Consider the following 15,126-nt stretch of genomic DNA (forward strand, 5'->3'; position numbering starts at 1 on the left):
TGTGTGTGCACTTGGCATCTCTAGAACATTCCCTGTTTGTCAGTATAGCTGCAGCACCAGCCGAGTGCTTGGTCTTCATGGATCTCGGATCGTTTTTTAAATCAGTGATGAGTCGAGATGTTTGAGACTACATTCATTTTATAGCAGCAGCCGCAAAGTGTGTGTGTGTGTGTGTGTGTGTGTGTGTGTGTTGCTTTGAGTTCCTGTGAGGATCGTCTAACTGGTTATGAAGCCGTGTGTGTGTGATACGGATGTCTCTGTATGACCGACGGGAGTCCTGGTGCTGGTCGGCAGGTCCACCGGGTCACATGCAGGTCCACCAGATGCTCCCCCCTGGAGTTCCTCCACGTACCCCCATGAAAACCACTGTGTTAGAGGCAATCTATGATGCCCCCCGCAGTGCAAGGGGAGACATTTGTTGGGCCTTAATATAACATGAGAATAATTGAACAACTTAGAGTCGCCTGATTGACCGAGTTCCCCCGTCCATTATCTTTCATGGCTTATCAGGTCGTGTGTGTGGGGACTGGAGCCGACCAGCTGACGTGAGACGAGGCCGCCAGGCTCTCACAGGACTGACCCCATAGAGACAGACAACCACTCTCACTCACACCTACTGACACATTCTAGAGTCATCAGGGAACCTGAGCTGCATGTCTTAGGACTGTGGGAGGAAACCGGAGAACCCGGGGGAACCCGGGGGAACCCAGGGGAACCCACGCTGACGGGGGAGAATAAGTCCACACAGAAGGGCCGTGCAGCCCGGGCCCCTCTTGCTGCAAGCCGCTAGAAGACAATACGATAAAAATAGGACATGCTGGCTTTGTATCGCTGCTTCTGTATCTTCGGCTTCTTTTCCTAACGCCTTCAAAACCTCTGCAGCAGCCGCAGCACAATCCCAGTTTGCTTTCTCCAGAATTTGCCGACATGCATCTGGAAAACTCTGAATCCCATAAATTCCTGCGTTAGAAGTCGGCTGGGCGCTCGTGTTCCAGGCTGAGATATTTTATACCCCGAGAACACCGCAGGGGCGAGGCGGGGGGAACGGTCCAGACACACACACACACACACACACACACACACACACACACACACACACACACTCTTGCACGTCTATGTCCGGGCATAGCGTGCATCACTTGAGTGTACATGTATGAAGATCATTGCAGTCATACATGTACAGGTGAGGTGTGTTACGTCCCTCATGATGATGCCCAGCAGGACAAACCCATCAGTCGGCACCACAGAAGAAGAACACGCCAGATGAAATGTTGTGTCTTTGCTGTGGCCTCCATGTACCAACGCACGGGTTTAGTCCGCCCCCTGCTGGAGACCCGCTGAACTGCATCCACTTTGGAAAGTCCTGCACTTTCCTTCAGTCATTGACTCCGTTATCGACCATTTTTAGATTTTCAGTCGTCTGCGTGTTTACCTGCGAGCGTGTGCCGTTTAGAGATGAGGAGGGCGGAGCTTAACCCATCATCGCTTGTTGTTCTCACGGTTTTCTTTCTGTCTGTCCTTCAGTCTGAAGCCGCTGGACATCGAGTTCATGAAGAGACTCCATGACAAAGTCAACGTCATCCCTCTTATTGCAAAAGCCGACACTCTGACCCCGGAGGAGTGCCAGCTTTTTAAAAAACAGGTGTGTGTGTGTGTGTGTGTGTGTGTGTGTGTTTGACATTGGCAGGAGTGCTGCTGCTACAGTCCAACTAATGGAAACGGATAAATAACAATGTGTAGCATATTTGTGTCTTATTTAGTTCCTGCATACGAGTTTATTCTGATTTCTCTCTCCTTTCGTCAGATAATGAAAGAGATACAGGAGCACAAAATCAAAATTTATGAATTCCCCGACACGGAGGACGACGAGGACAACAAGCTTGTCCGAAAGATTAAGGTAAAGGACACAATCTTGTTTATTTTACCAGTAAGTGCCCATGTAACCGCTGGTAGAGTTAGCATGGTGCTACATGTGGGAACGTGTCACCTGCATCCTGTCGGCCATCAGCGACGGCTACATGAATAAAGGTCACGGCAGTATTTAAAGGACCAGTGTTCAGGATTAAGGGGGTCTATTGAGAGAAATGGAATATAATATTAACAACTATATCAGCGTTTAATCACCTGAGACTAAGAATTATTTTGGTTTTATTAGCTTGAATCGGCCACCGTAGTTGTATATACGCGCCTGGAAAGGCAGGTGTGAGCAGAGGGGCCCGTTGGTTGCAATCTGCAACCTCCCCACTAGATGGCACTAAATCCCACACACGGCTCCTTTTGAAAACAGGGAGAAGTCGCATTGTCGTCATCGGTTAATTGCAATTGAGCATCTGCAGTGAAATGCACCTCCATTTTTCATTTTGAATTTATTTTATGTGAATTGAGTCCAAAATGCAGGATGCTGTTAGTTCATCAGCTCCATCCAGTTCAGTTTAAACTGCTCTTCAAAAAAAGCAACTTTTCTTGCTAACTTGCAGTTCACATGCTATTGAGCATGTTTTTCATTCTGTATCCGTGACTTTTGATTAAAGTGATAAACAACCCTGAGGGCTAAATGCTAAATGCTAGCATGTTTCTGGCTTTAGCTGGCATGTTAAAAATATTAAAATCTCTTTAAATCAGTTCTCACCCTCTTAAATACTGCACTGCACTTGGACTAGATGGAAAGTTGAATGTAAAAATACATGTCTGCAGATCCCAACCCAAAGATGTGTGCAGCTAACCCAAATTAAAGTGATATCAGCTTCGGGTCAGTTTCCACAGGAAGAGACCAATCAAAGGAAGGAGTCTCTCAAACAGCTGTTAGTGGCGGTTCTCCTCAGTAAAATAAAGTTGTTCCCCTCTCCCCCCAGGAGAAGATGCCGCTGGCAGTGGTCGGCAGCAACGTGGTGATCGAGGTGAACGGCAAGAAGGTCAGAGGTCGCCAGTACCCGTGGGGCGTGGCGGAAGGTAGGTTCACTCGGGGTCCGCTGCCGGAAAGGAAGGACGCAGCTTCCAATCTGTTAGCCGAAACCAGAAAAGAAAGTAGCTTTGAGCGTACACAAGTGGCAATGATTAGGTATCGTCTTTGTCCGCTTTCAAGAAAGACGTCTGATCCTCGGCAGACGGAGTGAGAGGCGGTGCATGTGTGAGAATGTCCAGCAGTCACAGGGTCATCTCCATCACGACGCATGGTGTTCCTCCCCTCCCCGTGTCCACTGAATGTTTAACTCCCAGGTTACGACTTGTCAAAATGTACTCTTGACTGGAAATTAGGGTGGGCGGTATGGCCAAAAATTCATATCACGGTATTTTGTAAGATTCTGGCGGTTTCACGGTATTGTTTTCTCAGAGTAAACACATTCATTCATTCATTGACGACGAAAAGGACCGCCAGCTGTTTGTACGTTGGTACAGTGTTAGGAAGCTAAACATGGAGGGACTTAGGACCCAGGGGAATGTAGGTGGAAAAAAATGAAAAATTAGGGAAGTTCTTCAATTTTGGATCAAATGTCCACTTGGACTCAACGATGAGCGGATCAGATTTTGGTGGTCGCCAGTCACTGTGACCTCACGTCCGTCCCACTCATGTTTTCTCAGTAAGGCCCTTGTCAGGAACACCGGAGCGGAGTTTCTTTAAATTTGGAGACAAATTTTGTTACGGAAGATCACTGTGACCTCACAAATAAGTCGAGAATCCATATGCTAATTATGACAATTTCCCCCAAATGCCTCATAAGGATGTAGCGATGAAGTGAGGCCGTTTTGGACCGACTGATGTAGATACTACAGCGAGTCTGGGATTCTCTTGTTTTTTTATCCCAGTGTGTCGCTGTAAAGTCAGACCAGTGGTAGAGTTTTGTACATTTCCCGGGTAGTGAGCTATGTTGCTCTGTCTGCGCCCTTTGAGGCACCAGGATGGTTTTTGGAGGATCTCCCAGGTTTTGAGTCTGTATGGGTGACTGGAGGGTGAGCCGTGATGACGACTCTTGGACATTGGGATTAGCTAAATATCTCTGAGTTTTATTTGATTACATACGAGTAGACAAGGTCAAGAAAGCACATTTAATGAGAGGGGTCACTACCTTTTTGTGTCGACTTGGGAACTAAAGGAGGGCAACATGTTCCAAAAGTAATTGTTGGGCCCGATCCCAACCTCCACCCTCACGGACTCCGTGAGGGTTTAGTTCTGTCACATCGTAGAGTGTTTGAGTCTCAGACATGTTGACCCTTTATCAAGCCCTAAAGCCTCTCACACTCAACCACTTGGAGGTGATCAGTGAGTCCCTGAGGGGTCAGGGGTCAGGGGTCAGGGGGACGTTGGGATTGAACCTTTACATTTTGACAAGTTGTAATCGACCTGGCGGGCCGCCCTCTGCCTTCCCTCAACACAAACCAACTCCACACAGTGCTTTTGATGGCGTTGGTCTTGTCCCTGATAGGGATTCTGGAAAAAAGGATAGGCATAATGCATTATGGGATATGTTGTTTCAGTATGGCAGTAAGCACTGACCCCACAAGTCACAACAAACTGCAGCTGCTCCTTCTGCTGTGTGAGGTTTCCTTTGAAAGATGATCTGTCTATATCTCTGTATGAAGTATTTTACCTTTGTTGCTCTGTGGTTGACGTTTATCAGTCTTTCACTTTTTTCATTCCTCCTTTTCTCTCTTTTTCTTTTTTCTTGGTCTGTTCTTTTCCATGACTGACAGAGGGCATTTTTGGTAAACAAAACCATCTTTCACTTTAGTTCAGCCTCATTTTCTCCCCTCCAACTCCTCTTCCTCAAGAGTGTCCCCCAAACTGTCCATCCCTTCCTCTCCCTCCACTTTTCTGTTGCTGTGCTGTCTCATCATTAGGCTGATGGTCAAACCAATGCTCTGATCAGACCTGGGCTGAATCCTCCTCTGAAGGGCTGAAACACACCATATTATGGAAACCAAAGAAGAAAATGTGAACATATTATATCTTGAAAATACTAAAGAACATAGACGCTGAAATCATTCATGTGTTCCTCTTTGCTGACTTCGCCATGCAGAGACTTCCTTTTTATAAGAACGAACAATTATTAATATGGTATGTCGTTTAGACATTTTGAAGATTGAATATTGGAAACTCGGTGTAATGTTATGGGGTTTATTCAGGAGCATGTGATTCTGGTATGCTCTTGTCCCAATGGCCTGGGACACTACCATATCACACCAACAAATATTATAACAAATACTACAAGTCCCTTCACCCAACAGTCGTATACGTCTCTAATGCTACACCAGACGTCATCGAAAATATGCGTTGCATGTTCCGTGTTGGCAACGGAAATTTGCATTTTTCTTCAGCCGAGTTGGCGATCTTTAAGCATTGCATTTCAAACTGTTACCGGCATCAGAAGGTCTGTTGCATGTTCAGAATCAATATTCCAACAGCAGACTCAAGTCCTCAAGGTCACGATCGTTTCAGAACGGGTGTTTCAGTTTAATGGGTGGCCGTGTTAACTGGGGACTCGGTAAAAGTAAATGTTTTTTAATATTAAACACGTGTTTAAAATTTGATTGACGGCTTCTACAAGGACACCTTCACGTGTTGGTGTGTTCTTCATATCTTGACAAGCTGTTGCACTCGGACGTACTTCCGTCGCCAAACTGCGTGCGCACACCTGTGTGACATCATTGTTGGGAAAAAGGTTTAAAGCTTGGCGGTTCAATGCACGGCTCTTCTTTTCTTATGCTGCGTTCACACCAAAAGCATTGCGAATTATTACATGCAAAGTCAATGCGCAGACGCAAATGTTTGCAAAAAAGCTACGTTTCCGCCGGGCGGGGCGAATGAGGTGAATAAGCGTTTTTTTTCAGCGTCAAGCGAAATATTCTGCCGTTGCTGAATCAAACTGCTGCTGGTCCTGAAGTAGCGCTGCTAGCGGTAGCAGATGGTAGCAGATAAGTAATAGAAAGCTGTACATTTTGATGATGAAATGTCTGGCTCATTTCACATCTTTTGTTTTAGGGATCCGTCTCAAAATGTCGTTATCGTGAAACGTTAATTATCAGCGGACATGTAAGGATTCATTGGTTGATCGGTGGCAACCTAAAAGAATACACAGAATTTGATATTGCAACTCAACTGTAAGAGATTGTGCTCAAACACCCCCCCACCACCAAAGGGAAAACCCACCACATAACCCAACTGGCATGACTCAATCGTCAGTACCTTCTGGGTGTATTCCTCATGCCAAAGGAGCATTGAAGCGGTGGGCTCTTCCCCCTGTCGGTGGTCTCACTGCGGGCCCGTGGGCTACCAGAGGGACGCATGAATGATTCTGTTTCTGCTCTTTGTTTTTAAGCACTTCATTCCATAGTCGAGGCATAAGACGACCTCACTGTATCTTTTAAAGGATAATTCCAGTCTATTACAGCTTGGGTCTTGTTTTGATAGCTCTGTGTATTATCCGCCAATTGACTACCGAGATGTGGCAACAGAGAGGCGTCACCAAAACAAAGGCGAGAAACACGAGCAGCCAGGTTATCTAAACCATCACGACAAAGTCGCAAGAAGAGCGTATTTGTTCCTGACCATTTAAGTCCTTAGTCCACGTCACCTTATATCATCTTTAACATGTAAATCAGCCATTTAGAAGAAACATGCACTTGATAAAGCACAACTTTGTTTTAAGTATGTGCTATTTAGTGTGAACTACTTTTTTTTTTTTTTGCTCGTGTTTCTCGCTCCATCAGACTTTTTTTTAATGTCTTCCCAGATCTACGCAATTCACTTAGAGTGTAATGTTTTTATTACCTGGAAGGTTGGTGGCCCAAATCACAAAGAACAAGACCAAGGTTGCGGTAAACGGGAATTATCCCGCAAGGTGCATTTAACGAGGCTCGGTTGACGCACATTTCAAAATCGGCCAGGTGTTCTCAGCCGGTTGAAAAGCCTCCACATACTCACCGCTCCTCCCAGGTCTGATGCTGTGAATAGTCATGGAGAAAACTAGAGGCTGTTTTTTGTGCTGACGCTGCAATAGCAACATCGCTCTAACGCCGCGGTTCCCTTCGTTGCTCCCGTGGTATCCCACGCCGATGCGCCGCCTCATTTCAGCCCCGCTTCACCACGCCATCCAACTCTCATTGGTTGTGTTGGTGCGGGGGCGAGGACGGTGGACGGGCCTCGCTGTATCACCGGACCAAAGAGCGGGATCCGCCATCTTAACGCATCGCTTCCAGATTCATTACAGGTCCATGAGCAGTTAATGCCGAGTTAGGGTTTTTCCAAAAGGGCATGTAGCAGCTCATCTATTTCATCAAGGTAACTCGTGGTTTGGAATCATGACTCATTGGCATATTTACAATTTTAACATGTGGTTGAAACAGTTGCGTGCTCTTGATTCATTTATTTACCCAATGCAGTTCATCATCATGGCCTGAACACCCACTGCTAGTAGGCAAGGCGCTCAAAACACCTGATGGACTCGGACAATTTTCCATTAAAGTTCATGATTGACAAATAAAACACTGACATGATTTGACCTGGAGAATGCATCAGGTGTTTTCTGCCATTCATCAACAGTTAAGATCCGTATGCTATTAGTTACAACTTATTTTTTTCCCCTATGACCCTTGAGCTTCCCTTATTCCCTCATTGAGACTTGCTCCCCAGCTGGTCTTGCCTAGATACCCCATATAACACCCCCTCTCCAACCTCCACACTCCTCTACTCTTGAGTCCTCTTGAGTCTTCTTGAGTTGGTCAGCTTAGACTTATGCAGGTTATGGTGTTGATCCGGGCCAAATCTGGTGCTGAATCTGGGCCAAACACGGGCCAGATCTGAGCCACGATAAACCCGGCTGCTCCAGACCCAGATTTAGCCCCCCAGCTGGGCGCAGACTGTAACTGAAAACCCGTACCCCTCCCCTCCGTCAGAGCTCCCTCCTCTAGAAGAGACTGAAGGTCAATGGCTGGCTTGGGAGGCCGAGGGGCGGGACTGCTTAAGTTTCATCAATGGTAAGGTGTCCTCTTTATCCGCTCCCCTGATGATGATGATTGACTGCCGGCGGGGTGGAGGCTAACCAATAAGGAGCAGCGCATTTGACGAAGAGGAGGCGGGAGATCCACCACGTACATCCTCAGCAGCAGTTTATCAGCGGTCCTTTTCCAGAATCCCATCCGTCTTTGTTGATCAGATGAAAACTCACAATCACCTCACCGTCCCGTGTTGAAATGAGACCTTCTCTGTTGTCTGACCAACAACTCTTGTTCGTTCTAACTCTGTGGTGTCCAACAGTAAAAGGCTGTGATCAGATAAGAGGCTTTATGTTTTACGGTGGTCCTTCTGGTTCATTCTTATGAACTCAATATGTTTAGGAACGCCTAAAGTGAATTTCTATAAATTTGGCACAAGGACTAAGGATGGCCTGATCAGAATTTTGGTTGTCAAAGACCACGAGACCTCACATCCGTCCCATTCTTGTGAGTTCGATGTCTTGAGAACTGCTTGAGCAAATCTCATCAAATTTGGCACAGCTTTCCAAAGATGAACTGACTAAAATGTGTGGTGGTCAAAGGTCACTGCGACCTCACCAGGAGATGTTTGTGGCCATAAGCGTCCAAATGCTAATTATGACAATTTCACACAAGTGGATATTTTGGACAGACGAGATGTTCACTACAACGTGGAGGCGGTGATTCAAGTTTTTCTCTTGCTGAAACACAAACAAAGTTCAGCTACGACCGTGTAATGTGAAAGAGCTCATCCGTGGTGATGAACCCACACAATTGTCACCAAAGCTCAGCTCTATGAAGCGTTTTAGCGTCTTTCAGCTGGCATCTCTCGGGCTGCAAAGTTCAATCGGTCTCACCGGTCTCATCAATGTTGTTTTCCAGCCGAATCAGACCGCTGTTTTCAGCAAAAAAATAGCTCTGACAAATCCACAGCGACTTTTCTTTTTCCGGTTCTCAACCTAGACTTCTTCTACTCTAGTTCCTGGTGGAGGCGTAGCGTAGCCCATCCCGCCAACTGTGGACGTAACTATGCAGCCGAGAGTACGAACACGACTAGTGTTGGGGTTAAGAGCTACAAGATGTAAACTCAAGTGGCCAAACCTCTTTAAATTCTGCTTTGAGCTGCGTTGGTGCACAGTTCAAACAGGCTTCATGTACGGTAGTAGAGCATGGACCCCACTAGAGGATACTTCAGCATTGTGGCTGAAGTTGTAGGCAAAAAGCTGAAAAACAGAATGTAAGCCATATGCTGATATGAAAAAAGCCGTCCTATGTGATCATGGCCTGATGTCCCTTTGTGCTCTGAATGTGCTACTACAACCCCATAGTGTACAAAACGCTTCTCTCAATATAGCCTGACAACCTATGGATGAATGGAATGAACTTTACATTGTGTGTGTTTGTGCCACAATTTCGCAATAAAGATTAATAACGATAATAATCTAGTTCTACCACTACGCTGTGTATGCTTTATCACGTAAATAACTCTGTTGCGTTAATGTTGATCACCAGAAAAAGTTTGTTTCTGCCGGGACTGTCTCAATGTGAACATAGCCAGAGATGCATCCAAATTTACCCAGAGTTGCTTGCAGTTATTTAGTATCTGTAAAACAGGCTGACTCAGTTTCCCCTGAGACTACATAATGATTTTTCATATTGTTTGTGTTTAGTTATTCTGATCTGTGTGTCTCTCTCCCTGTGTGTTTCAGTGGAAAACGGGGAACACTGCGACTTCACGGTGCTGCGCAACATGCTAATCAGGTACGACAGCTGAACCGCATGATGTCACACCCAGAGCGTCCACGACCTGCTGACTAAGTTCCTCTTATGCCCACATTAGTAGTCTCATTGTCTCGCTTGTATAGCAAGAATGTATGTGTGCTATTCATTTGTAACATTAGCTTATTTTTACATACATACATACCCACCAGGAAGTTGGCCTCACACTGGTTCCCTCCACAAAAATACAACAGGATTATTGCAGGAAATAATCTGATACTGAAGTTTTGTTAAGCAATATAATCTTTACAAATGAACACCACTTTTATAATTTAAGCGTAGCTTAAATTGTCAGCAGAAGGAAAAAATCTAGACAACTAAAGGTCCTCACTAGGACACTAGTCCTCTAGACGATTAAAGGTCCTCACTAGAACACTAGTCCTCCTCTAGACGACTAAAGGTCCTCACTAGGACACTAGTCCTCTAGACGACTAAAGGTCCTCACTAGGACACTAGTCCTCTAGACGACTAAAGGTCCTCACTAGGACACTAGTCCTCTAGACGACTAAAGGTCCTCACTAGGACACTAGTCCTCTAGACGATTAAAGGTCCTCACTAGAACACTAGTCCTCCTCTAGACGACTAAAGGTCCTCACTAGGACACTAGTCCTCCTCTAGACGACTAAAGGTCCTCACTAGGACACTAGTCCTCCTCTAGACGACTAAAGGTCCTCACTAGGACACTAGTCCTCCTCTAGACGACTAAAGGTCCTCACTAGGACACTAGTCCTCCTCTAGACGACTAAAGGTCCTCACTAGAACACTAGTCCTCCTCTAGACGACTAAAGGTCCTCACTAGGACACTAGTCCTCCTCTAGACGACTAAAGGTCCTCACTAGGACACTAGTCCTCCTCTAGACGACTAAAGGTCCTCACTAGAACACTAGTCCTCCTCTAGACGACTGAAGGTCCTCACTAGAACACTAGTCCTCCTCTAGACGACTAAAGGTCCTCACTAGGACACTAGTCCTCCTCTAGACAACTAAAGGTCCTCACTAGAACACAAGTCCTCTAGACGACTAAAGGTCCTCACTAGGACACTAGTCCTCCTCTAGACGACTAAAGGTCCTCACTAGGACACTAGTCCTCCTCTAGACGACTAAAGGTCCTCACTAGGACACTAGTCCTCCTCTAGACGACTAAAGGTCCTCACTAGAACACTAGTCCTCCTCTAGACGACTAAAGGTCCTCACTAGGACACTAGTCCTCCTCTAGACGACTAAAGGTCCTCACTAGGACACTAGTCCTCCTCTAGACGACTAAAGGTCCTCACTAGGACACTAGTCCTCCTCTAGACGACTAAAGGTCCTCACTAGAACACTAGTCCTCCTCTAGACGACTAAAGGTCCTCACTAGGACACTAGTCCTCCTCTAGACAACTAAAGGTCCTCACTAGAACACAAGTCCTCTAGACGACTAAAGGTCCTCACTAGGACACTAGTCCTCTAGACGACTAAAGGTCCTCACTAGAACACTAGTCCTCTAGACGACTAAAGGTCCTCACTAGAACACTAGTCCTCCTCCAGACGACTAAAGGTCCTCACTAGAACACTAGTCCTCCTCTAGACGACTAAAGGTCCTCACTAGAACACTAGTCCTCTAGACGACTAAAGGTCCTCACTAGAACACTAGTCCTCCTCTAGACGACTAAAGGTCCTCACTAGAACACTAGTCCTCTAGACGACTAAAGGTCCTCACTAGAACACTAGTCCTCATCTAGACGACTAAAGGTCCTCACTAGGACACTAGTCCTCCTCTAGACGACTAAAGGTCCTCACTAGAACACTAGTCCTCTAGACGACTGAAGGTCCTCACTAGAACACTAGTCCTCCTCTAGACGACTAAAGGTCCTCACTAGGACACTAGTCCTCCTCTAGACAACTAAAGGTCCTCACTAGAACACAAGTCCTCTAGACGACTAAAGGTCCTCACTAGGACACTAGTCCTCTAGACGACTAAAGGTCCTCACTAGAACCCTAGTCCTCTAGACGACTAAAGGTCCTCACTAGAACACTAGTCCTCTAGACGACTAAAGGTCCTCACTAGAACACTAGTCCTCCTCTAGACGACTAAAGGTCCTCACTAGAACACTAGTCCTCTAGACGACTAAAGGTCCTCACTAGAACACTAGTCCTCATCTAGACGACTAAAGGTCCTCACTAGAACACTAGTCCTCCTCTAGACGACTAAAGGTCCTCACTAGAACACAAGTCCTCACTAGAACACTAGTCCTCCTCTAGACGACTAAAGGTCCTCACTAGAACACTAGTCCTCTAGACGACTAAAGGTCCTCACTAGAACACTAGTCCTCATCTAGACGACTAAAGGTCCTCACTAGAACACAAGTCCTCACTAGAACACTAGTCCTCCTCTAGACGACTAAAGGTCCTCACTAGAACACTAGTCCTCCTCTAGACGACTAAAGGTCCTCACTAGGACACTAGTCCTCCTCTAGACGACTGAAGGTCCTCACTAGAACACTAGTCCTCCTCTAGACGACTAAAGGTCCTCACTAGGACACTAGTCCTCTAGACGACTAAAGGTCCTCACTAGGACACTAGTCCTCCTCTAGACGACTAAAGGTCCTCACTAGAACACTAGTCCTCTAGACGACTAAAGGTCCTCACTAGAACACTAGTCCTCTAGACGACTGAAGGTCCTCACTAGAACACTAGTCCTCCTCTAGACGACTAAAGGTCCTCACTAGAACACTAGTCCTCCTCTAGACGACTAAAGGTCCTCACTAGAACACTAGTCCTCCTCTAGACGACTAAAGGTCCTCACTAGAACACTAGTCCTCCTCTAGACGACTAAAGGTCCTCACTAGGACACAAGTCCTCCTCTAGACGACTGAAGGTCCTCACTAGAACACTAGTCCTCCTCTAGACGACTAAAGGTCCTCACTAGGACACTAGTCCTCTAGACGACTAAAGGTCCTCACTAGGACACTAGTCCTCCTCTAGACGACTAAAGGTCCTCACTAGAACACTAGTCCTCCTCTAGACGACTAAAGGTCCTCACTAGAACACTAGTCCTCCTCTAGACGACTAAAGGTCCTCACTAGGACACTAGTCCTCCTCTAGACGACTAAAGGTCCTCACTAGAACACTAGTCCTCCTCTAGACGACTAAAGGTCCTCACTAGAACACTAGTCCTCTAGACGACTGAAGGTCCTCACTAGAACACTAGTCCTCCTCTAGACGACTAAAGGTCCTCACTAGAACACTAGTCCTCTAGACGACTAAAGGTCCTCACTAGAACACTAGTCCTCTAGACGACTAAAGGTCCTCACTAGAACACTAGTCCTCTAGACGACTAAAGGTCCTCACTAGAACACTAGTCCTCTAGACGACTAAAGGTCCTCACTAGAACACTAGTCCTCTAGACGACTAAAGGTCCTCACTAGAACACTAGTCCTCTAGACGACTAAAGGTCCTCACTAGGACACTAGTCCTCCTCTAGATTAGACTTTTTTGTAAAAGCTTCTAAATTCACCAGAGAGGTATTTACTGATTTATTTTATATTATTAATCAAACAACAAAACGGTAAAATCTCTTGAGCTCGTGCTAAACACAGACTTTATTTCAGACATTAAACAAAACATTGACTTGGAAATGGGAAGTGCAAAAATGCTGACTCATTTCTTGGTTTTAGGACTCTTCCCTGCAGCGCCCTATACATGAGCTGTATCTTTCTTCTTCTGGGATTCTCTCTCCTACTTTGCTCCTCTTCCTTCCTCCTCATCCTCCTTCTGATTAGTTGTTCTTCCCCTTCCATAGGACCCATATGCAAGATCTGAAGGACGTCACCAACAATGTCCACTATGAGAATTACCGCAGTAAGAAACTGGCCGCTGTCACCTGTAACGGAGTGGACAACTCCAAGTCCAAGGGACAGCTCACCAAGTACGCCTCAGTCACTAAGTCACCTACTGAAAGGAGCACGTTACTTTAGATCAAAAAACTGCTTTCCTTTTAGTTTTGAAGTTCAGTTAAAGGTGAATACAACTAATTCCAACTAACCTCTGTCCATAGGAGTCCCCTGGCCCAGATGGAGGAGGAGCGCAGGGAGCACGTGATGAAGATGAAGAAGATGGAGGCGGAAATGGAACAGGTCTTTGAGATGAAGGTCAAGGAAAAGAAGCAGAAACTGAAGGACTCGGAGGCCGAGGTGGGTTTGAGGATCTGTGTGCGTTTTGAGAGGGAGAAAGATGAGAAGTGGTGGAAATGTGTTGCTTTTATGTTTTTTCACTGCCACCATTCACGGCGCCGCTCCAACATGACGCAATGAATGAATTAACCTCTAAATGTCAAAGCGACTCAACTGGCTTTTCACAAGACTAGAAGGTAGAGACGTACGGATGGACATTTTATTTGCCGCTCACATTTACAAACGGGACCGTTTTACACCGTGCACACACAGCGGCATAGACAGTGACGTGTCACACACACACACACACACACACACACACACACACACACACACACACACACACACTCACACACTCATGTCGTTGTTGTGGAAGTTCTTCAGCGTGAGTGACGAAGACATAAAGATGACAATTTTGTAACACCTGAAAAACGGAACAATCAGAAATTGGAATCAGTCAAGAAAACTGCATCTCTATAAACATATTTAGATTTAGTGTTTGGATTTATTAATGACTTTATTCTGATTGGCTGTCGAGTATTTTTTAGTAACCAATATAAATGTGTGACATGAGAATCTTTACCTTCATCAGTGGGAGGAGTTTGCTCAGCTGTGACGGCAAATAACCATGACAACTGAACAAAATCCATCCGCAGATGAAGACCATGTGGTTGAAAGCGTCAGAATAGGCTGTAAGGAGACCTGTTTTTTCGGGTTTCAGAAAACCCAAATAAAACATGATTTCACACTTTTATCTGACGGCTAACGTACGGAGGTCTCATTGAGTTACATTATGATGCGTTATTCAGTAGAACTGAGTTTTGGTTTAAAAGATACATTTTTGTAACATTATCATGACGGGTTCAAATGTAATCTTGTCAAATTTATCTTTTCGTGAGAAACTTCAATAAATCCAGTTGCTCATGCAACACCTTTTGTATAGAACGCAGCACAACGTGTGTTTCTAGATAAAAAATGAGTGCAACCCTCAGCTGATCCGTCTAACCTCTTGACCCTCAGCTGGAGCGGCGCCACGAGCAGATGAAGAGGAACTTGGAGGCGCAGTACAAAGAGCTGGAGGAGAAGAGACGAGTGTACGAGGACGAGAAGGTCAACTGGGAGGCTCAGCAGAGAATCCTGGAGCAGCAGAAACTGGACGCCTCCAAGTCAGTAGCAGCTGACTCACTAGTGTCTGCTTCTTATGCATTGTGTGTGACATGGAGTTACAT

At 45.9% G+C, this 15,126-nt stretch overlaps 1 protein-coding gene across 1 annotated transcript in view; it reads left to right on the top strand.

Annotated features, from left to right (window-relative positions):
• LOC306740815 (septin-7-like) overlaps positions 1-15,126 on the top strand; it is a 45,364-nt gene that overhangs the window by 26,723 nt on the left and 3,515 nt on the right. The window contains exons 6-12 of the mRNA XM_079223049.1: positions 1,525-1,642; positions 1,805-1,897; positions 2,853-2,949; positions 9,678-9,729; positions 13,528-13,653; positions 13,783-13,918; positions 14,918-15,063. Of these exons, the coding sequence (XP_079079175.1) occupies positions 1,525-1,642; positions 1,805-1,897; positions 2,853-2,949; positions 9,678-9,729; positions 13,528-13,653; positions 13,783-13,918; positions 14,918-15,063 (768 nt within the window). The remainder of the gene's footprint in view (positions 1-1,524; positions 1,643-1,804; positions 1,898-2,852; positions 2,950-9,677; positions 9,730-13,527; positions 13,654-13,782; positions 13,919-14,917; positions 15,064-15,126) is intronic.

The sequence above is a fragment of the Taurulus bubalis genome, assembly GCF_910589615.1.
Source record: "Taurulus bubalis genome assembly, chromosome: 9".
In the NCBI taxonomy this organism is placed as follows: Eukaryota; Metazoa; Chordata; class Actinopteri; order Perciformes; family Cottidae; genus Taurulus; species Taurulus bubalis.